The sequence below is a fragment of the Haliotis rufescens genome, unplaced genomic scaffold (genome assembly GCF_023055435.1).
Source record: "Haliotis rufescens isolate VD_foot unplaced genomic scaffold, xgHalRufe1.0.p SCAF_6, whole genome shotgun sequence".
Classification (NCBI taxonomy): domain Eukaryota; kingdom Metazoa; phylum Mollusca; class Gastropoda; order Lepetellida; family Haliotidae; genus Haliotis; species Haliotis rufescens.
The window spans coordinates 35866549-35890886 of NW_025964334.1; the positions used below are offsets into that span (position 1 = coordinate 35866549).

Genomic DNA, 24338 nt, shown 5'->3' on the forward strand with positions numbered 1-24338 from the left:
TGAAGACGTGGAGGGGTATCCTACTTATTAAAACTTTGGCTTATCACGCCGAAGGCTGAGTTCAATTCTCCACATTCCCTACTCTTGATTCAAGCCCAAATCACACACTCATTGTTACTTTGTGGCAGACGTAGTTGTTGTTTTTTAGCTCAGGTTGTATTTTTATTTACAGTCAAATCCGAATTTACTGTCAATATTTACCATGAAATATGCCACCCTGGGTTCAGGATATGTGGTTGTAGTCAGACAAGTTCAGATGAGGCTTCCTGACAACTGGATGTTCTTGGGGTGAAAGTAAGAGGATGGTTCAGGTGTATTACCGAAAACACAAGTGTGTTACTTTACGTAATGAAACTGTCACGTTGCCTAATGTTTGCTTCCCACTGCTCGGGTTAACGCAGATAGGTGTGTAAAATAAACATGTCAGACAATGACTGACTCCCGTTGTGTCAACATTACTGATTGATGATGGTTTTCTTGGAAGCAAGACAGTCCTCAACTTACTTCACACTGTGGAATTATCTCTTTCTCTCTGTCTCTCTGTCTGCCTGTCTCTCTCTCTCTGTCTCTATCTTTTATCTATCTGATAGTATTTTAGTTTCTCTACTTGTATTTCCTTCCTTCTTCTTTTTCTTCCTCTTCCTCCTTACAATCAATCAATCAATCAATATCTCTCTCTCTCTCGATCACTCACTCACTCACTCACTCACTCACTCACTCACTCACTCACTCACTCACTCCACTCACTCACTCACTCACTCACTCCACTCACTCACTCACTCACTCACTCACTCACTCACTCCACTCACTCACTCACTCACTCACTCACTCACTCACTCCACTCACTCACTCACTCACTCACTCCACTCACTCCACTCACTCCACTCACTCACTCACTCACTCCACTCACTCACTCACTCACTCACTCCACTCACTCACTCACTCACTCACTCACTCACTCACTCACTCACTCACTCACTCCACTCACTCACTCACTCCACTCACTCACTCACTCACTCCACTCACTCACTCACTCACTCACTCACTCACTCACTCACTCACTCACTCCACTCACTCACTCACTCACTCACTCACTCACTCACTCACTCACTCACTCACTCACTCACTCACTCACTCACTCCACTCACTCACTCACTCACTCACTCACTCACTCACTCACTCCACTCACTCACTCACTCACTCACTCCACTCACTCCACTCACTCCACTCACTCACTCACTCACTCCACTCACTCACTCACTCACTCACTCACTCCACTCACTCACTCACTCACTCACTCACTCCACTCACTCACTCACTCCACTCACTCACTCACTCCACTCACTCACTCACTCACTCCACTCACTCACTCACTCACTCACTCACTCACTCACTCACTCACTCACTCACTCACTCACTCACTCACTCACTCACTCACTCACTCACTCACTCACTCACTCACTCTTACTCTTACTCTTACTCAGTTGTGTGACCAAGGAAGATGATATTCATATCAATAACTCATGAGAAAAGAGCTACATCCACTGGACACATTGTGTGTGTTTTTCTGAGAGTTTATTGAACAAATTTGAATGGAGCAGTACCTCCAGGCAGAGCACATGAGTTATGTTAAATATGGCATCATTAGTATTTCAAGTATTTGTGGCTGAGATGTTCTTAACATTGATAGATTATAGTATTGGGTGTTCTCAAAGAAAATGACACAGTTGACTTGTTTAAGACATGGGAAGTGTGGACCCTAATCTTCAAATGATTGTAAGCCTTGCGATCGTGAATACCGCCACTAGCAGCAATGGGTATGTTTTGTCCGTTTTATGATGGATGGTGGTTCCGATGGCAAGAAATGAATGATGGATCGATTTGTGTTTTTTCAGCCGTTTTCAAGACTGTATTGAATTTAGCTGTGATTTTAGTGCTGTCTGTCTTAGAGGAGGGCCATGGGATGTGTCCGTATCACATGTATTTGTGCAGTCTTTGTTGTCATCTTTAGATGGGGAGAGCCATCTGGGACAGCCAAGTTCTTGGAGTTTATTTATGAGAACCTGTCACTGAAGACAAGATTTAGGGGCTGGAATTGGAAAGTGCTCATGAAAATGTCTGTGTCTGTGGAATTATTGGTCTATTGGGATGGTCAGTGAAGTGAGTGAGTGAGTGGTGATTTTGTCTGGATCAGACAAACCAACACAATGTTGGGAATCTGCTGGCATGATTTTGAGTTCTTTGCTCAGATTGAACAAATGTTTCAGAAGTTCTTAAATGTTTTATGGTGACCACTGTTCACACTTAACGTTCCAATCAAGGAAGTCAAAGAACAGATTCAAAGAGAAACTATGAAAGAATCTTTAACTTATTGTGAGTAATATATATGGAATTTACAAGTCATTTTTTGTAACTCCAGTTTGTATTTGAAATTAAATAACATTTTATATAAAATAACCATGAACGTTGTTGGAAGTGATAAGGGTTGGCCTGATTTAGTATGAGGATGAAGCTTAAGTTATCCTACACTACTTGTGCCTGATTTATTAGATGTGTTCCCTGTCTATATGTGTCATTCATGCTTTGTAAAGTCGTGTGGATATCATAAACATATAAGGGGCTGTGGATAGTCTGGTGGTGAAGGTGTTCGCTAGTTTCATGACAGGGGTTTGATTCCCACTTCTAATGTATGAAGCCCATCCTTGTGTTACATGCTCTGATGGGGCTGGAATAGTGCTAAAAGTGGCGTTAAACTTCACTCACTCACTCACTCACTCACTCACTCACTCACTCACTCACTCACTCACTCACTCACTCACTCCATCGAGACTAAAAAACATTGCAGTGCATCTGTTCCAGTCTTAAAAATGTATTATTATCATTATTATTATTATTATTATTATTATTATTATTATTATTATTATTATTATTACACAAACCAATGTTTTAAATGAACAACAGATAGCTCTTAATTCTAATAAAGAAGTTGTTCATCCATAAATTCTTATCCTTACTTAACAGATATGTGATCGTTTGCATGTAGTGTTATAAGGAAACGTGTCAGTACGTTGTGCATCTTCAAAGCTTTGTTGTATGCTGCTAATCGACAGTGTGTGGTCACTGATTGGTGCTTATGCAGAGCTCGAAAAATCCACTCGTCCTCTCGTCTTGACGAGTGGCAGCATGTGCGGGGTGAGAAAGAAGTGAACTAACACTCGTCCTACTGGGCGAGTACATATTTAAATCCTATAAAATCATCTCCAATCGTTTTCAAAACAATATGGAGGATAACTTCCAACCTGAAATACATTGTCACATCTCGTAATTCTTAGTAATAATAATGAACTATGTATCGCTTATATCATACATAGACGGTATACTTGGCAACTGTCTGTCTGCTGAAGGAATGAATAGAAAGTGAGTTTGCTCAAACTAGTTTTTAAAGGGAGGTATTTAATTTTGTTATTTTTGTTGTAAGTGACTCGTTACCGACGCTTAAATGTCAAAGTGAAAATGAATGATTTTGTGAGGGAAATGGTTGATTTTAACAAAGTTTTTAATTGGGGATAGTGGGGTTGACGAGAAAAAACATGATTTGATTAACAAATAGGCTGAAAAAAGGAAATTTTGTCAAAAGCAGTATGACTGTATAAAAACTGTGCAAGGCGCATGGTTGGGCTAGTTTGCATGGGCAGAGATGAACATACATGGCAGTGACTGTGAATTATTTTGTACTGTCTGTTGTAAATATCCCCAACTCAAATGTTGATTACAGAAAATAATAATAATAACTGAAAACATAAAACTCTATAAAATTTAAAAGGGCAAGTGAAAATTTGGCAGGACGAGTACAAAATAATATCTACTTGCCCTATAGGACAAGTTGGGTTTAAGAAATGTTTCGAGCACTGTTATGGATGACACTTTCTAGATTGTATCAGCTGTATACAGCTCCTGTGTGACACATTGACAGTGTGTCATCACTGATTAGTGCTTATACGTAACACTGTATAGAGTGTGTCAGCTGTGTACAATGTGCAAACTTGATACTGATGCCACTTTATAGACTGTATCACAGATCCAGGGCGCAAATGTTCCCTGTTCCGCCTGACTAACCTCCACATTTCCACCTGAATCCGTTACAGATCACTTGCGCCATTGTATCGCCGCATGTAAACAACCGTTGTTACCAAGCTAACTAGATCAAATCTCAATCAGGAAATTTGATATTGTAGCTTTATGCTGTGCGGCCATTATTGTAAACACTGTAGGTCTATTTACTGATTGTCTTCAGGTGTTTGTTTGGGTAATAGGCTGTCCTGTTCAGCCTGGACTGAAAGCCATGTACAATAATGCTACAGATTTGATTTGATTGAATCTATTCGGCCCTGGTTTTACCACTGTTCGGGTTAATGTTTGGTGTTGAACTAGGGTTACTGTGCAGGAAACTAGACTAGGGCCAATTGGAAGTCTTAGCTAATTTGATTCAGGTCATTCAACATTCACTTTGTTTGACTGTAAACTTAAACTATGATGTATACTACTAAAAAAAAAGTTAAGGAACACCGATTCTTTCATTTTACTATTAATCTGTCATGCCACCACAAATTAACTGCAATAACCTGAAGGAATCAGGTGTTCTTTAACTTCTTTTGAGTAGTATATTATCAATCCTGCAGTTGTATGTAAGGACCATTTTTTTACAAAACATTCTAGACATCCTTAAAAAACATTAAGTTATTTGACTACTGCTTCTACAGGAAAAAATTGTGTTTTTTAAAGTAGTGATTGACAAATGATCTGTATGTAACAAAAATCCCTGCCCTCAGGAAACTAAATGGTGGCTCCCTCACCCAAAATAAACAAATATGAGATGTCATTTTGACACAAGTCACAATTTACATCCCCATTAAGTCTCAGGACATTTGTATATTTGTTAGGCACTCTCTTTCATCCATGATGTGGTTGCTCCAAGCCCACATAATGACATAATTATAATAAAATCAAGTGTATTTGTGAAAGAGATGAGTTTTGAGCTTTGATTGGAATACAGAAAGAGAAGGAGATTTCTTGAGTTCAATAGGGACAGAGTTCCACAGAGAAGGACCACAGTATGTGAAAGATCTTTGTCCAGAGGCCTTGACACTGATTTGCAACAGAGAGATTAAGTGCTTCTGGGCTTCACAAAAGAGCAGAACATCTGATTTGTATCACGTTAGAATTTCCTCCTATTGTAACATGGCACATCGTGATAGACCTGAAATAGTGTATAGAGGGATGATAAACCTCACTCACCATTCACTGTTGATTCTTAGTGTCAATCTTGAAAAGCCTTGAAAATCACCAAATAGCTTTGAGAGCCTTGAATTTGTACAAATTAACAGACTAAAGTTAATAATCCAACTAAAAGAAACATTGAACACCTTGAATATTAGTGTTCCATATCTGTATGAACCTGTAGCACAAAAGACCTTGGTTTGACTCCTAATATATACGTCTCAAAAGAATTACGGTAAAGAACATCCGATTCTTTCATATAACTACAGTTATTCTGTCATGTAGGTATTCTGCCCTGTCATACAGATTAACTATCGTAATGTGAGAGAATTAGGTGTTCTTTTGGTGCTTTTGAGTCGTATACATCCACAGCATCCATCATGGTTTGCTTTGAATGTTTGTAAAAGCACCGTGAAAAGTACCTTCATTTCGTCTCTTGTTGCATGCATCTGTTTATAGGGGTGACTATTGGTCTGGAAATCACTATTGCGATAACTATTGATATTGAAAGAAACTATTGTGATAACTATTGATATTGCAAGCAACTATTGCGATAAATATCGATAGTTTTAAGGGTATCATTTTAGATGGATTTTATAGTTGAATTAAACCTTGGAACTGAAGTTTCCTTTGAATGTGACCATGACAACAAATGAAAAGTATGACTGAGATATGACTGAATTGTTTTTTCTTAACCCTAATAATTTAAGAAAAAGAAGCTTCCACATTACCATGCGTAAATTACTACCACTCCTAATCAAAAGAAAAACAAATTTGAACAGTATTGCATGTATTTTATTGAAACTGTAAATCTATGGTAAATACATTCGAAATTATTGATATTCCTAACTGAAATAGATACTATTGATCGGAAACTGATTTAACAATCGATTTATTGACTTTAAGTGCTTACCAATAGCAATATATCGATATTTGGATTTATCGTGACACCCCTATATGTTGATCACCATGGGATCACATCTTACCCATGATGATCATGACAGGGCTGATGGGTTGAGGTCGTTTAAGGCAACGCAGTTCTATGTCCAGAGTTACCTCCCTTGGGCACGCCAGAAACCCATGATTGTGGGTTCGAATCCCGGTTTGCCCCGATTATGTTTCTTGGTATGTCATCACCATACCCATGCTCTGGTTTTTGGTAAAGTGGTAAACGTCTGAGAACTGCATCACTTGACTTTCCTCCCAAATTGAGGTGACATGCCGTGATACAAATGGAATACTGTTAAAAACTGTGTTAACCCAACTCGCTCACTCACTCATCATAACGGCATTTGAATGAACATTTGAACAGTAATTTGCAAATTTAAAGTAATGCCTATATTTTTTACCATTTCATAGGTATGAGTTACTGTTGAAGATACAGAAATACATACACTTGAAATGACTTTCAAAGTAAAGGTCAATAGGGGAAGACAAAGTATGTGGCCTTTAAAATTGTTTTTGTATATAGTTAAATGCGTAGACACATTTTCAGATATATAAAGCTTGAAATATCATATTATTCCTCATAATATTTTATAAATAGCGAAGTTCTGCCACATGATTGATGTTTTTGTGATGGTATTTCAGGATTTAGAAGAGGTGGTGGTTGAGAAGGCGAGTGTTGTGTACGATGATGTGTTGACCAGACTTCTGAGGTACTCGCTCGATGACAACAACATATTGTAAGTATAAAAAAGGAATTAGTGCTTGTGATTCAGATGTCATTATTTCAGGGAAACCGCCTCCGTGGTCTAGTGGGAGAGTGGAAGGTCAGGGGTACTTGTTGTAACCCTGCCTGGCGCTTGGCATTAAGGGGTTGAAACAAGGACTGGTAAGTTAAAACACAGTATACAGTGTCTGAGATGGGTATTTATGTTAAACTGTGGCATGCTATCTCATTGGGCTAGCACTATAAGTCGGTATTAGTCCAGACTAATACAAGCAGCTACATACACACATGCATGTATGTTGCTATATAAGTGTAATAATCTTGGACGCGATGTTAAACCCCATTTCACCTAACCTCACCATTATTTCAGGGAAGACTTTGCGAAAGAGCTATGTGCAGATGTAAAAATTATTTTCCTCAAGTAAATTTGCAAGGTAATAGTTACCGGTAGTATGAAGAGTCGAATCTGGGACAGATTTTGGCAAGAATTAGTCAGCAATGTCTTTGTTACTATGAAGAGATTCTGGTTTCTGTGGCAACTGACTGTAGAATGCCCACTTGAACATGTATTCATTCACCAGCTTACTTATGAAGGTTCATTGATATGTTCTGAGCCTCACATAGAAGGAACTGCGTAACAGTAACATCTTTTGTTGTGAACATTCCACGTGTCATAGAGGTATATCCACAAAAACTTGTCAATTCAGCAAATAATTTCACTGTGACAAGTCAGTAAAATAAGCAGGGTCTTTGTGCGATCTTTGGAAAATGGACAAACCTGAGGAACGTGCAGTGAACAAGTACTTGCAAAAGACTTAACACCAAACACCTTTCGCAGACTTTGTTGATCCATGTCATCCTATCCCCGGTTGTGTCAATCACTGGATTGTCTGGTCCAGACTTATTTACAGACCACCGTCATATAAATGGAATATTGCTGAGTGCAGCATTAAACAACAAACAAAACCCACTCACTCACTTGCCCACCCAGACACTCGATCACTCGATCACTCACTCACTCACTCACTCACTCACACTCACACACTCACTCACTCACTCACTCACTAACACGCCTAATGCTGCCGACAATGCATGATGCTCGAGATAGTGGAGGGGTTCTCACATTTCCTAGGTCTACCACTGGGGTATTTGTACAGAAAGGTAGAGTGCAACCAGGTCAGACAGAGTATCTTAAATCCACATCACCCCCCTCCTCACACCATGTTCAAAGTTAAAAACAAGTCAGTGGGTCCTTTTAACTTCAAAGTTATTGTTATATAATCTAAGGTGTCCTAAAATTGAAAGTAGCTGCAAACCTCTCATGATCCCCCTTGAATTTGAAATTTCATAATACTGCATCACACATATGCAAATTGTAAGGTATTTCATTGGGTATCAGAATGACAGGAGCCAATCAGAACGTGCTTTACTTCGGAGGAAGCCCCTGTAGAGAGGATGTTATCACACTTGCAGATACAAGCCAGGATTACAATGATGGATCGGTCTGTGTTTGCCTTGTTTACAAGATGCCTCTATTTTAGAATATTTGTGTTAACAATTTTCGCTCATACATTTTCTGCTGTCAAATTGTATTTGGTGCTGAGTTTATCATCCAGGTTCATCAGTACATGTGCATTATTTTTCTGTGTTCCTTCATATTTTGTTGTTACAATAAGGAAAACAACTCATATTTCTTACGTAAACGTAAACCCCTATTATATCAATGCCTAAAATCTTTTTTTCGTCTGTCATCACACTATAAAATCTTAGATTTTTTTTCAACAGAAGTCCTCTTCAATGTCAGTTATCCATAATAAGTTGTGCAAGTAATAGTATTTTAATGCCTTGGCCTCTTGCGCATGCGCGAGGCAGGGAAAACTTCGCCTCTTTCCTGCATCCGCCATCCCAGATGCAGAATATTGGGAAGGTGGGTGGCATTATTCCTGATGTCATTGAGATGGTATTCTTTGAATTATTCATAATAATAACTATTGTTCGATGAGGTTCTGCTGATAAGATATTTAGGCAGACGTTGAAAATGTTCACCTGACTTTCAACATTGGACGTTCTTCAGAGTCACTTTCTAGATTATCCAGTATATATCTCCAATCTATTTTGATACATGCCTGGACCCAATCGCCACCATAGCTTCGTTTTGGAAGTGACATCTCAACCTCAATGTTCATATCTTTACTTAGTGCAGAATGTCTTTCACTCATCAGCGAACATGATTGGAAAACTACTTTTAGATTTGTGTCATTGGACTTCGGCTCAGTTACTCATGCATTATACCCGACACCTATCTGCCATTTTTGTTTAATGTTACTAATAAAGCCGCATGCGAAGCATCACTATTTTGAAAAAAGGGCAATAAAGCTCAAAATAAGCCGACAAACTACCCAAGTTGTATTTGTATAATTGAGTATAATTACACGTTGAAATTGAAAGCAATGCATAAACGTAGAAAATTTGACACCAACATCGAAAAAGTAATCGAAAATAGAAGTTCCAAATTCGCGTGCAACAAGCTCATCACTGACATCCCTTGAAGACACATTTTAGCGAAATGTATTTTGTATCTACTTTTGTAATTAAACATTGCATTTACTTACGAAAGCATTTAATTCAAGCTGTTGGGTGGGGGGCAAGCCCCCCATCCCGTCTATTATTTTAGCAAGGCGACAACAAAAATGGTGTCAGAAAAATATGGAAACTGTCACTAAGAAATGAGCTCATGCACATCCCTTACCAAAATGGCAAAAGGTGTCTGGTAATCTGCTTTCTTTCCGAATGGAGGTTTGATACACTGGACAATTGAGTGATGAATGAGCCAACGCCTCATATTTCCCCAAAAGTTAAATGATTTGAAAAATAATTGAGTTAGGTAAAGTAATATTGTCAGTCTGTGACTTTGGCCACTAGTCCAAAGCACAAGTATGTTAGAAATGCTCTAGGCCACAGTAAGCTCATCTGAGATAATCATTTGAGAATGATTGTAAGAGGCAACTCCTGGCTGGTATTTGGCACATAATGTATTGTTATGAATTCATTATAATGTTATGAAAATGCCACCAATGTTACAGAATTGTGAAGGCGTGTTAGGGTTTTAATGAAGCAGGGAGATGAAGCATGGAAGATTCCTATGAAACCCACTGTTTCTCTCTGTCCGTCAACAATGCTCATCGGCTTTCTTGATCATGGAGGAAGCTCACCTTTCATTGCCTAACTGATGTGGCTTAAAAAAGATTTATTTTGTATAATCGTATTGTTTTGATCCATATGTCATGTCAAAAAAATGCCTTGCCGAATACAGTTATGCACCGCAGATTAAAATTCAACTTAAAATTATAGTAATTCATCTCATTTGAAAAGTTTCGGAAAAAGAGGATTGAAATGTTGCTTGTGAACCAATGCCAGTTTAGGGGAGTGAATCAAATTCTTATTCCGCAAGTAAATTGGAATGCAGCTTGTTAATTATATGCTGTGAAAACGTGATCATTATTCTTAAACATAGACACAAGCAGAGGCTCAGTGATAAAATGGTTTTGAAGTATCCCTTTACTGAATTTCGATTCCAACCAGTTGAAAAAAAAACGCTCCTTGATTTAAATCTGAAATTTCTAGCCTGCACATTCCCGAAGGTTGAAAGCGGCAGTGTATAGAGAAGACACATAGGATTTGTCTACAACAAATTCCAGGAATCATTCTGACCGATTCCAAAATTATTCTGATTTGAATCTGCAGAATTTGAAAGAAATAGGAGCGTTATTCCCCAAAGTTAGGACAAGCAGTGTTGATGGACGAGGAAGGGCTCTGGAGGCTGGCTATACTGCCGGTAATCTAATCATGTTCGTATTTGTGGGGGAATCGATGGCACACAAGCAAAAAGTATTTAATATGGCGAGGACGGTTTCGTAATCAGCGTCTCATTTGCTTAAGTCTTGGAGAGCTGGAGCGCGGGTGGAAATGTCACCATTGTTCAAGCAGTAGAAGTGTGTGGGATGTACTGGAGAATAAGGCAGAATAATTGGAGCCCGTCAGGCGATTTTAGACATTGTATTCTCTTTTATTTCATTATGCATATGCATGCTAATATGATAGATAACTGTCACAGGTGCTGTATGGATGTAATATTAGCTGTGGTTATTCTTGTTGATTTTGCTTAATTAACTAACAGACTGTTAATGGAATTGATATTTGATGTCAAAGTGTTTTGAATATTCTCGTGTTTATTTCATACATGTGATTCTTATACATGGGTTATCGGTGACAGTACGAAATAGCACTGCATGGGTCATACAGTACCATATAGCACTAGATGATACAGTACCATATAGCACTACATGGGTGATACAGTACCATATAGTACTACATGGGTGATACAGTACCATATAGCACTACATGAGTGAAACAGTACCATATAGCATTACATGGGTGATGCAGTACCATATAGCATTACATGGGTGATACAGTACCATAAAGCACTACACAGGTGATACAGTACCATATAGCACTACATGGGTGATACAGTACCATATAGCACTACATGAGTGAAACAGTACCATATAGCATTACATGGGTGATACAGTACCATATAGCACTACACAGGTGATGCAGTACCATAAAGCACTACACAGGTGATACAGTACCATATAGCACTACACAGGTGATGCAGTACCATATAGCACTACATGGGTGATACAGTACTGTATAGCATTACATGGGTGATACAGTACCATATAGCACTACACTGGTGATACAGTACCATATAGCACTACATGGGTGATACAGTACCATATAGCACTACACAGGTGATGCAGTACCATAAAGCACTACACAGGTGATGCAGTACCATATAGCACTACACAGGTGATGCAGTACCATATAGCACTACATGGGTGATACAGTACCATATAGCACTACATAGGTGATGCAGTACCATATAGCACTACACGGGTGATGCAGTACCATAAAGCACTACACAGGTGATACAGTACCATATAGCATTACATGGGTGATACAGTACCATATAGCATTACATGGGTGATACAGTACCATATAGCATTACATGGGTGGTACAGTACCATATAGAACTACACAGGTGATACAGTACCACTCAGCACTGTATGGGTGGTACAGTTACATATAGCAAATAAATGTTTACTCTCTTGATTTAATATTAATTTTTATAATATACACAGATAGTCATGATGTAGTTATGGTTGGCTTGATAAGGACCAGTGGGATTTTGATATCCTGAAATTTGGCGAAGTGAATTTCAGTTGTGGGCCCTTTACACACATGTGGGTGCAGTAAACCTTTCCGAGAATTATTCCTGCTTATGATCTGATAGAAAACCTAGCAGAAGCTGCCTAGTCAGTGTTGCTGTACTGTTGTGTGTCATGTTGGTACTCTGGGATTACAGCAGGCGCATGAGGGACAAAGATGTTTTTGCTGTTCACCTGTTAATTACTTTGGATGACCTTATGCTTTAGACTGAAGGTAAACATATTGAAATAGATAAATATTTTATCTTCCTACCTGAATTTACATAGTATTGTTGCCTGAAACAAGCCCTGTGCGCAGTGTATCATGTCGAATTAATCATCGAAGTAGTTGTGAATTTCCACCTAATATTTCTCCTACCTTTCCCTTTTCTTCCTCTTCCTCCTTTACTACCTTCCTTTTACTTCCTTCACTCCATCTTTACTTCCTCCTTCCGTTTCCAGAACATGCCAAGGATATGCCATTTCTTACACTGAATCAGCCCATGCAACTTCATTCCTTTTCCATTTCAGGATTTCCAATTTTGAAAGTTCCCTGTCCAAGTTGATCTCTGAGAAAGATGAAAAAGATGAAAATCACAACCTGCTGAAATCAGGAAGTCTTTCTGACAGCTCTCCAGAAGAAAAGGTGAGAGAAGACTTGAGTCTGTATTTCTGGGATCTTCATTGGGAGGATGATATTACAATTTAGGCTATACATTCATCTTTCAACAGGCCAAGTGGTAGAGCGTCTGCCCAGAAAGCAGAAGGTTGGTGGTTTGATCACCGACCACGTCATACCAAAATACATTACAAGATGGTACTTGTTGTTTCCCTGCCTCATTGGGGATGAAACAAGGAGTGGTTGGATTGGAGTCAGTTTTCTGTGTCTCATTGGCGAATCCATGCAGCATGATATCTTAATGGGCTAGCATTACAATACTGACTTGTGTATCACAATTGCCAGGATTGATGCTCATGATATCGATCACTTGATTATCTGGTCCAGAACTGATAATTTACAGACCACCCTCATATAGCTGGAATATTGCTGAGTGCGGCATAAGACTACAAATAAACAACTAACACATCAACCAGCCTTTTAAACTTGGTGTTGTGAGTGTGGCACTGTCTCTTGCACCAGTGTGTGTACACATAACAGTTGTTATTTGATTCCCACGTTGTGTACAATGTTTCAGCCCCATGTCTGGTGTCCCTGGCCGTTTATTGCTGAAATATTGTGACAGCAGCGTAAAAGCACACTTGTGCACTCATCCAATATACCACATGCAGGTGATGTACAAACTCCATCTTGTCAAGGGAGATAACCCAGTAGTCTTATTTGTCTCTAGCTTCGAGTGGTCAAGTGGGTGGTGGACGAGGCCTTTAGGAGGAAGGGGGAGGATTTAGAGGACTTTCTGAATGATCACTACACTCCAGATCAGCTGGTAAGTAATTTGCCTCTTTATAAGCAATGTAATCAAGTCGGTCTGTATCATTACAAAATAGGGATCCCAAGGAGATTCCAGGTTAGAGTTGGTCCGCAGCAACTATAGGGCTGGAAGGGGGAACTCGGGTTCTCAGGTCAGGTGGGTTCTGAGTAGGCCCCGTGTACCCACAGTACTACCCAGACCCGTGGTTAGTCACATGATATAGTGTTTAATGACAGTACCGATCAAACTCCATGGTTACACTACAAGTCGCTTAATGTTCTCATTTCTTTCTGATTTTGTATGCAAGATCAGATCGTTTTATGCGTGTATCTGAGTAGTTTTTTTACAGGGCTGTGAAACAATTCTCAATTCGACATTTTGTAGCCAACTTAAGACCTACAGCGGGTACCCTGGTGGGGTCGGGTACCTGTGTAATACATTTGGACTCTTCCCAGCCCTAGCAGCAACCTTTGTTGCTTGTTAAAGGTGACTATATGGTCGTTGTTGATAGTGTGTCATTGTACCCCAGTGGCTTGAATTGCTGCTCATGATATCAATCCCTGGTTTGTCTTGTCCAGTCTTATTTATTTAGAGTTTGCCGTGATAAAACTAGAATATTACTAAAGTGTAAGTTCTGGCAGTAGACTCAAACGTTTTGGCACGGACACTCAGTATCTAATGGCATGATTATGCTACTCAATTTTTGATAGGGACAATCAGATATGTCACTCTATTTAGATATACTCTTGACACATGGGAATCAGTTTTGTGTATCATCGCTTGGATGAGATCAAGCGATATCTACACTGTAGATATCGCTGCAATGAAATTACATCACAATGCTTTGCAGACCATTGTGACATCACTGGTTACCATGATGTCACAATCAAATGACATCACTAATGGCTCTGCTACTGAAGCTGTTTGCAGTACTTTTTACACTGAAGACACTGCTAAATACTGTCTACAAATTGAAAAAGTTGAAAGAATTATGTTGGATGATAAATAAAATCTCACCCTCGTGTCTTTTGATATCAAATATATCAACACTCGTTGATAAAAGTGGCAAAAATCCTCGTCAAGCCTCGGAATTTTTCCACTTTTATCAACTCGTGTTGATATATTTGATATCAAAAGACACTTGGGTGAGATTCTCTATTTATCATCCAAAACTGGCTACCATAGGAGATATCGCTTGGGTGAGATCAAGCGATATCTACACTGTAGATATCGCTGCAATGAAATTGCATCAAAATGCTTTGCAGACCATTGTGACGTCATTGGTTACGATGACGTCACAATCAAATGACATCACTAATGGCTCTGCTACTGAAGCTGTTAGCAGTACTTTTTACACTGAAGACACTGCTAATTACTGTCTACAAAATGAAAAAGTTGGAAGAATGATGTTGGATGATAAATAAAATCTCACCCTCGTGTCTTTTGATATCAAATATATCAACACTCGTTGATAAAAGTGGAAAATATCCTCGGCAAGCCTCAGAGTTTTCCCACTTTTATCAACTCGTGTTGATATATTTGATATCAAAAGACACCTTGGTGAGATTCTCTATATCCCTATTTTAGTGGAGTAGTATATACACTTGCATTGAGTTTTAATCTATTGTCCCTCGTCATGAAATAATTGCCCTGCGGAACACAACTGAAGCGACTTAGCCAGCTCCTGTCTCACTGACGGAGTATCTTAATAGGATAATGTATCAAACAATACAATGTGTCTACTTCCTGATGAGAAACAGGTTGTTTAGAAACACTGCAACCATAATTATGTGTATTTAGAATTGCACAAACTTGGGACATAAACTTTATATTCATTGTCAGTATTTGTTCTTAACTGATCTGGCATACGTCTAATCGATTATTCTTTCCTGTCCCTATTGATGATTGTCTGACTATTTGATCAATTGCTCCATCAGTAATCTTTTTATTTCCTATCAAACTTGTCGTAACATGAAAACAGATTCTGTAAAAAATGGTGCATCTAGTAAGGCATGGCCTGGAGTTGGGTGTCCATCTTCAGGTCATCTGTCTGATACAGTATTGACACCAGCTGTACGCTCTGAAAAGATGCTCTTAAAGGAGGCCTACTCCACAGTCTGGTACTTATTGCCAGGCCGGGTCTAGATCTTGTAATTGGTGCTTAATTGAAACATAAAGAATGAGTAATATTCAACTGCTGTATTGATATACAAGCTACAATTTGGGTCAGCTGGAATAGGGTGTTGAGCATCATCCTATCTGTGGGCTGGCCTGCCCAGGTGGCCAAGTTGTCTAAGGCTCTGCAATTCGCTGTGCAGAGTTGCATCCCTTGGGCATGCCAGAAACCCATGATCTTGGCTTTGAATCCAGGTTCGGCCTATTATGTTTCTAGATTTGACAGCACAGTGCTCGTGCTTTTCGGTTTCACCGAACTGGTAAATCTCTAAGACCTGAATAACTTTGGGCTTTCCTCCCACGTTAAGTGGTCACGTTGTGGAATAACTGAAGTACTGTTCTAAGGGCTATTAAACTCAACTCACTCACTCAGTCCCTATATTGTGCCTAGTGGAGTGGAGGGGCTTCAGACTATTTTAGCCTTTTAGTATTTACTCACATGTAATTGTTCTTCTTGGGTATGATTTTCTATGTGTATTCAAGATATTTTGTTTTGGGGGGACCCGTGAAGATCCAGGTTAGAAGAAGTCTTCAGCAACCCATGCTTGCCGAAAGAGGCGACTAGGCTTGTCATAAGAGGTGACAAATGGGTGATCAGGCTCGCTGACTTCGTTGATGCATGTCATCATATCCCAATTGCATAGATCGATGCTCATGACATCAGTCACTGGATTGTCTGGTCCAGACTTGATTATTTACAGACTGCTGTCATATAGCTGAAATATTGCAGAGTGTGGCGTTGAACAACAAACAAACAAACACTCTCTTGGTCCCAGTCTTATTATTTTTAAACCAATAAGTCAACATTTTTCAAAAAGATTTGGTATAATTCCGTTTCTGGTGACATGTAATTTACATCTGTTCATGAACTTATGCAAGTGTCTAATGTTGCATTTAACATCCCAAGCGTGAGATATGTCTATGTTAAAAGTCAAGAAGCAGCACTTTTGTGCATTATTCATTGCAGTTGAATTCATGTTTTAGTGATGCCCGCATTGGATCAGGGACTTCAGATCAGTCAGAAAATACAGAGACGCCTGTTGAGAAAGATGCATTGAGTACTTGCTCACAGTGTTATACAATAGGTTACATTAAGTACTTGTTCACAGTGTTATACAATAGGCTACATTGAGTACTTGCTCACAGTGTTATACAGTAGGTTACATTGAGTACTTGCTCACAGTGTTATACAATAGGCTACATTGAGTACTTGCTCAAAGTGTTATACAATAGGTTACATTGAGTACTTGCTCACAGTGTTATACAATAGGCTACATTAAGTACTTGTTCACAGTGTTATACAATAGGCTACATTGAGTACTTGCTCACAGTGTTATACAATAGGCTACATTGAGTACTTGCTCACAGTGTTATACAATAGGCTACATTGAGTACTTGCTCACAGTGTTATACAGTAGGTTACACTGAGTACTTGCTCAAAGTGTTTTACAATAGGCTACATTGAGTACTTGCTCACAGTGTTATACAGTAGGTTACATTGAGTACTTGCTCACAGTGTTATACAATAGGTTACATTGAGAACGTTCTCAAAGTGTTGTTATACAATAGGCTACATTGAGTACTTGCTCACAGTGTTATACAATAGGCTACATTGAGTACTTGCTCACAGTGTTATACAGTAGGTTACATTGAGTACTTGCTCACAGTGTTATACAATAGGTTACATTGAGTACTTGCTCACAGTGTTATACAATAGGTTACATTGAGTACTTGCTCACAGTGTTATACAATAGGCTACATTGAGTACTTGCTCACAGTGTTATACAGTAGGTTACATTGAGTACTTGCTCACAGTGTTATACAATAGGTTACATTGAGAACGTTCTCAAAGTGTTGTTATACAATAGGCTACATTGAGTACTTGCTCACAGTGTTATACAATAGGCTACATTGAGTACTTGCTCACAGTGTTATACAGTAGGTTACACTGAGTACTTGCTCAAAGTGTTATACAATAGGCTACATTGAGTACTTGCTCACAGTGTTATACAGTAGGTTACATTGAGTACTTGCTCACAGTGTTATACAATAGGTTACATTGAGAACGTTCTCAAAGTGTTGTTATATAATAGGCTACATTGAGTACTTGCTCACAGTGTTGTTATACAATAGGCTACATTGAGTACTTGCTCACAGTGTTATACAATAGGTTACATTGAGTACTTGCTCATAGTCTTGTAACTTAGGCAAGTAACTTAACATTATTTGGTAATGGTTTGTTTTGTGCCGTTTGTACAGATACATGTCTTGTCAAGAGTACAGATATGAACTTACAAACTGTTTCAGTAATTCACCCCTGTTTCCTCAGACTATTGTGTAAAATATCTTTAGGGAGTGTTTAAAAAGTCTTATCAATGAGGACAAAGTTCATAGTTATGTGCTTGCTAAGGTGTTGAATATCATTATTTTTTCAATAGTCTCACCTAGTAATTACTGTGTAACAATACGGAGATATAGTACTGTTTCCCGATACAATACATTGATTTACATTCCCTGTATCACTATACATACCATACAATGCATTACAAGTTATATTGGTGTCAAAACATGTGAATTATGAAAGAATTTAAATGCTGAGCGAAAGGGTTGGCGATAAATGGCATAACATTCACAATGCCCTTTAAGCAACATGTTTCTGATCAATAGTATCCCTTCTTCGATCTCTGAATTCAAAAACAAATGACGTGTGAACCTATGAATCGTATCGTACCTATAGTACTGGGATATGTATCGTATCGTACCTATAGCATTGATCGTATCGTACCTATAGCATTGATCGTATCGTACCTATAGCATTGGGATATGTATCGTATCGTATTGAATTGCAACCCCACCATAACGTTACACCTCTACTGGTACTGATGTACAACTGTGGACAACTGCAATCCTGCCGCTTGATGAGTGGTTACTCTCTTGCTTGAAGAAATACAAATATAGACCCAGGGGACATACTCACACAACAATCGGCCATCTAGCTCTATTTCATATTCTGACATTTTATAACACCTCTGAGTCCCATTTACAGTATAATGAAGATATTTGAAAGAAAGGATTGTTTGAAACCACATATGCATGATCCTTGACTACTTTGTGATATACAGTGAAACCTTATTTATCTACATTCAGTTACCATGGAAACCTGGCCTGTAGAATGTTTACAGTTGAGAACAAATCACCTACTTTGGATGACAATTTTCCTCAGATCCGTGTGTTTGAAAGCCAGATGAATGGCATCGGTGAAGCCTAGAATCGCCGGTGGACTCATGGCTTGATCCGAGGCTGTTCATTCTCTTATCTATAATCCTAAAATTTCAATAGTACGGACATAATGAATTAGAAGTTATTACCCAGCCCCACATGTTATTTTATGAGACCTGAGAAAATCACTATTGACACTACTGTACACAAAATGTCGTAATTAGATTGTATGAAAAAAATATTATGTATAAAACTAACGATACTTTCACATCACATTTATGTAAATTTTTGATGAAAATCTAAAAATTAATTGTGACCTAATGTACCCATCATATTTATTATTGTTGTCATTATGTTTTGTGTGTTGATTAACGTCCCTCTCGGCAATAATCCAGCTATATGATGGTGCTCTGGATATAGAGGAGCCAGGACAGACAGTCATTGTTGCCATGAAGCAGAGGAAGCAGCAGGCATAGGGTCTCCAAGATCCCACGGACAGCCTTTGAAATACATGCTGCCTGCTGACTACTAAATTGTGCTGAGGCCGAGCAAAAATCCAGTGATGGCGTTCTCATTGACTACTACCATTTGGAGGCGATCAATTCAAACAGTTCTCAATGCATCAATTGTGCGACAAACTGGGGCTGAATAAAACTGAAAACCTAAACATAGTGAACATTTTGGCTTGTTCTAGCAGGACTACCTGCATACTCTGAGGACCAGTGAAATCAGGTTTCCACTAAAAAAACATGGAATTCTATGACTGTCTGATGCACAAATCCTTGAGGGTAGGGGGGTGGTGGTGGTCAAGTGTTGAAGTGTTAAACTGTTCACTCTTCACTCTCAAACACCCGTGAACATCCGGATTAGATTTGGTCTTCAACTACCCATGCTTGCCGTAAGAGGGGACTAATGGGATCAGGTGGTCAGACTTGCTGACTTGGTTGATGCATGTCATTGTATCCCAATTGCGTAGATCGATGCTCAAGATGTCAGTCATTGAATTGTCTGGTCCAAAATTCATTATTTACAGATTGCCGTCATATTGCTACATTTTGTGCTGCCAACGATGGTACAATGTGTGAAGGCTTTTTTTGATATCCCTGATGATGTTGTTGCCAGAATATTGCAAGTGGGTTGTAAAACCTCACTCTTTCACTAATTTGTCCTTTATACAGTGGCTGTATTGAAGGCTAGACATTTGCAGGTTCAGCGTGTTAGCCATGACAGATTAACTACAGAAATATGAAAGAATCGGGTAGTCCTTAACATACTTTGAGTAGTGTAAGTAATATATGATATATGATATGTAATATGTAATATATGATATATGAAATATGATATATGTGTACTTGGTTTCTGATACCTCCATACAGTATCACTTTAAACGGTGTGAAACGTACACACTCACCACCAACAGCTGCCAAAGCAATAATCACTCTCTTTCTTGACGCTAAACCATAGAGATTACTGAAGATCTACTGTTATGAAATTGCTGGGGTTTAATACAAAAACTGCAGTTGTTCAGCCCGGTATTGCCTGATATAATAGAAATTCAAATAAACTTACAACCAGACAGGGTGTGCCTTCTAGAAATGTTATTGTAGGGAGATACTCCAGTCTATTTGCTGTTAAATCAGCTGAGCAAATAGAGAAATTCAATTTGAGAATGTGTATCGAACAATAACTCACCTTCAACATGCATCCAGGTAAGTGGAGCCGTTGAAGTTTGTTTCTCTTTCCCGTCCATGACATGCGTCATGTCCAAATGCTTCTTTCATAGGATTCTGATTTATTGTGGAGATTAAAAAAAAATATTTGATGTTGCGTAGACTTTGAATTAACAGTCTGAATGTTAAGGGTCTGAAAAAAATAATTTTTGACACATGCCCTTGACCTAGAATGGTTGGGGGGGATTTTATTTTATTTTATTTTATTTTATTTTATTTTATTTTATTTTATTTTAAATATGTTTATGTAAAACGCCTTTTTAATAAGGAAGAGAAAAGTTTTGAATATTAACTTCTTTATAAGTATATATATACATACATGTAAGAAACAACAAAAGTAATAAGATAACAAAGTTGGGAACGTAACAAGGGAAGCCAACAGATAACTGGTGATGAAAAGTGATTAGAGATGGAATATTTTTTAATCAAAAAAGAAACAAAAAGATTATCTGGGCAGTATACAAATGATTGTAATTCCCATTCCAACATAGACTTATGGCAATCGCTTTGTGGAAAGGGACTGTGGTCTTGGAATTGACATCAAACTCATTTGCCTCGCCTATAGATGTCGTCATGGTACCAGTCTCTCTGATCTTCTTGTGCCTTACGCTCCTGTACCTGAACTATGTCTATCAAAATTAAAATCTCTTGACAGTCCCTGGCTACAAGCTCCTGTTATGGGAACAACTGTGTGCCAGTCTTGTGGAACACTCTATCCCTTGACATCAAATCATCCAGCAGTCTTATCACTTTTCTATCGAAACTGAAAACACATCTTTTCACCACCTACTATGCCTAAGTTGCAGTTTCTGTTCTTCGTAATGTCTTGTCTTTGTAGCGCTATCAGTATGTCCCAGTGCTTGGAATTGGTGCATCAGAATTGTGCCTTTATTATGCCTTTATTATGCCTTTATTATTATTATTATTATTATTATTATTATTATTGTTGTTGTTGTTGTTATTACTATTATTATTGTATTATTATTATTGTACTAATTTATTATATTTATTATATTTATTATATTATATTATATAATATTAAAACATAATGCTTAATTTTTGTTCATAGCATCATCGGTTGATATTGTTGTAGAACAACTGATGTCAGTTCAGGCAGATCAGCAGGTTATGCAGTAAATGATTCTTACTTTGATGTGGAATGGTTGGTTAGCCTAGTGGTTAAAGTTGTCATGTCATAGCCTTGGTTCCATACTTGTTGCTTCCTACCATGATACCCCCATGGTCATTCTGGGTTTGCTCTGGTCCCAAGCAACCTGTGCTGGTTGTAATAGGCGACGAAATGAATCATGTGATCAGACTCTGTCACTTGGTTGATGGGGCTGTCGGGTAGCCTAGTGGTTAAAACGATCGCTCGTCACGCCGAAAACCTGGGTTCGATTCCTGACATGGGTACAATGTGTGAAGCCCATTTCTGGTGTCCCCTGACGTGATATTGCTGGAATATTGCTAAAAGCGGCGTAAAACCATACTCACTCACTCACTCACTTGGTTGATGGCATGGCATGGATTGTTACTCACAATATCAATCACTGGATTGTCTACTGTCTCAACTTTTTACAGGCCACACACACAAAATAAACACCAATTTGAGATGACATCATTTTGCATCAAGGAGACACCACCTCACTGAGAAGAGCCAGGTTTTAGTTCGAAATGACAGTTTATGGCGCTTGTACTGTAGGTGTGCATTTACAAGGCAGTGATTGCATGCAGTTGAGAGGTTTAGCCTGTCTTTGTGGAGTGCGACACTGTCATCACTATGTGTGCTGTGTTGTGGTCACCTCACTTCATGTCTGTCAGGGCTTGATAAGATAACGATGCACTCCGTTAGGATAAGTAAACATTGCCTTGTCAAAAGCGAAGTTGAAAAGAGGTGTGACCGTGTGATTGTAAGAGGTTAAGTTTTGTGTGAAGCTACCTGTGACAATCATGGACGGCTTCTCTGTCTGTGCTGTGTTTTTACATTCGTTATGAAGGCTGGGCTATTGTTTCGGCTGGCGCAGGATCATTAATGCCACGAATCACCCTCATACCTGGATGAATGGTGGTTGACTGCCCTAGCCACCCGCATGAATTACCTCCCCTTGAAGTGTAAGCAGACGGGCAAACGCAGTTGGTGCTAGTCTGACAGGAGTTGGAAGTGAAGATGTGTGGTGCGGGTTCCCGTCAAGTGATCAGCATATCAAGAAAAGATAGGGCTTTATTGCAATATTGATCCAACCATTACGCTCTGTCAGCCTGTATTCTCACAACCGCCGCCGGCCGCTTGCTCGCCTCGGCTAAATAATACTATTTGCTCTCAATCTCCCTCTGTGGCTGTTTATAGTAAACAGTGTGGTCTTGTCCTATACCCTGCCCAGCCCTGGTGCTTGTACTGACGGGACCCCAGAAGGATCTGACCTCCTGCTGATAGAGATCATCACAACGGCATAGGAGGTAAGGTGCTCACTTCCAGCTTTTCAAAATCAATTGAGGCGAAGGGCTCATTACTGGTGGCGACTCCTTTCCCTCCTACCAGTCAAATGTAATCCAGCCTCGCCTCACTGAGCGCGACTGAAAAGACACATCCTGTCTCAGCGTCTGCCACCAAATCATTGTTAGGACCACTACGACCATGAGCAGAACGTAAGGAACATATTCGGTAAAATTCTTCTCTGGGAGGGATGACAAGCCTACATGTCTTCCATTGTATTGCAGCATGTTAGTCGGAAGTGCTTTACTAGCTGGTTCAAGCACCATACAAGACACACACCGGATTCTGGCACTGGAAACAGCCGCGGAGTTAAATCCCGATACGCATCACTGACTGCTGGACCATGTTCTTAGAATTGATAGTTTGGTGGTTTTTAGTCGTCGCTTTGTTACCATACACACCAAGGTGAATGCTCTCAGGTTGGGTGAACACAGGTTGGAGCTTTTGTCAGGTGCACTTAAGAAGTTTAGAGCCTGCGTCGAGTGTTGTCATTGTGTGCAGTCGTTTTGGTTGACCGTCACAGTTGACTTCATTGAGTAGGCTCTTGTTGACAAGGCAGTCAGCGTGCTCTAGATTAAGTGTTCAAGGCCTTCTCATTGTAAGTTTACCCCTTGCCAGAGGCCTTTTTACATTACAGAAGTAACATCCTTGGGGTGTAATTTGGGTCATTAGAAATTCCTGACTAGTTATCTGTCATGATCTATCACAGCTTAATTGATTTTAAGGAGATAAGTAGTCTATTCATTTACAGGTGATATGTTTGTTTGACAGGATTATCTTGTTAATCTGTTTGTATCGATTTGGCTTCCCTTTCCAGGAAAATCAGATTAATTCTTGCTTTTTAATTATGCAGTATTAATTTGGTGATATTTTTCAGTGTTAATATTTTAGATTGATTTTTTAATCATTAGTAAAATATTTCGGTGTCCTATGTGTTCAGTTTCAGGGCACTATTGTTAAGTCATACTGAATTGGTCACACATCCTTTATCACTGGTATAATGAGATATTGACCGAGGGAGAAAGTTGGACCTTCATTGTCATTTTCTATTAATTTTGTGATTCTGACATTGAC

The 24338-nt window shown here is 39.0% G+C and overlaps 1 protein-coding gene across 10 annotated transcripts in view; it reads left to right on the forward strand.

Annotated features, from left to right (window-relative positions):
* The window catches only part of LOC124148530 (trithorax group protein osa-like), a 140119-nt gene that overhangs the window by 70454 nt on the left and 45327 nt on the right, over positions 1-24338 (forward strand). For 9 of the 10 annotated variants that reach the window (XM_046519646.2, XM_046519647.2, XM_046519648.2 and 6 more), the window contains 3 exons: positions 6868-6962; positions 12748-12862; positions 13566-13661. In XM_046519646.2, the coding sequence (XP_046375602.2) occupies positions 6868-6962; positions 12748-12862; positions 13566-13661 (306 nt within the window). Of the gene's footprint in view, positions 1-6867; positions 6963-12747; positions 12863-13565; positions 13662-22784; positions 23228-24338 lie in introns of those variants that run through there. The other variant, XM_046519656.2, reaches the window with a different exon arrangement.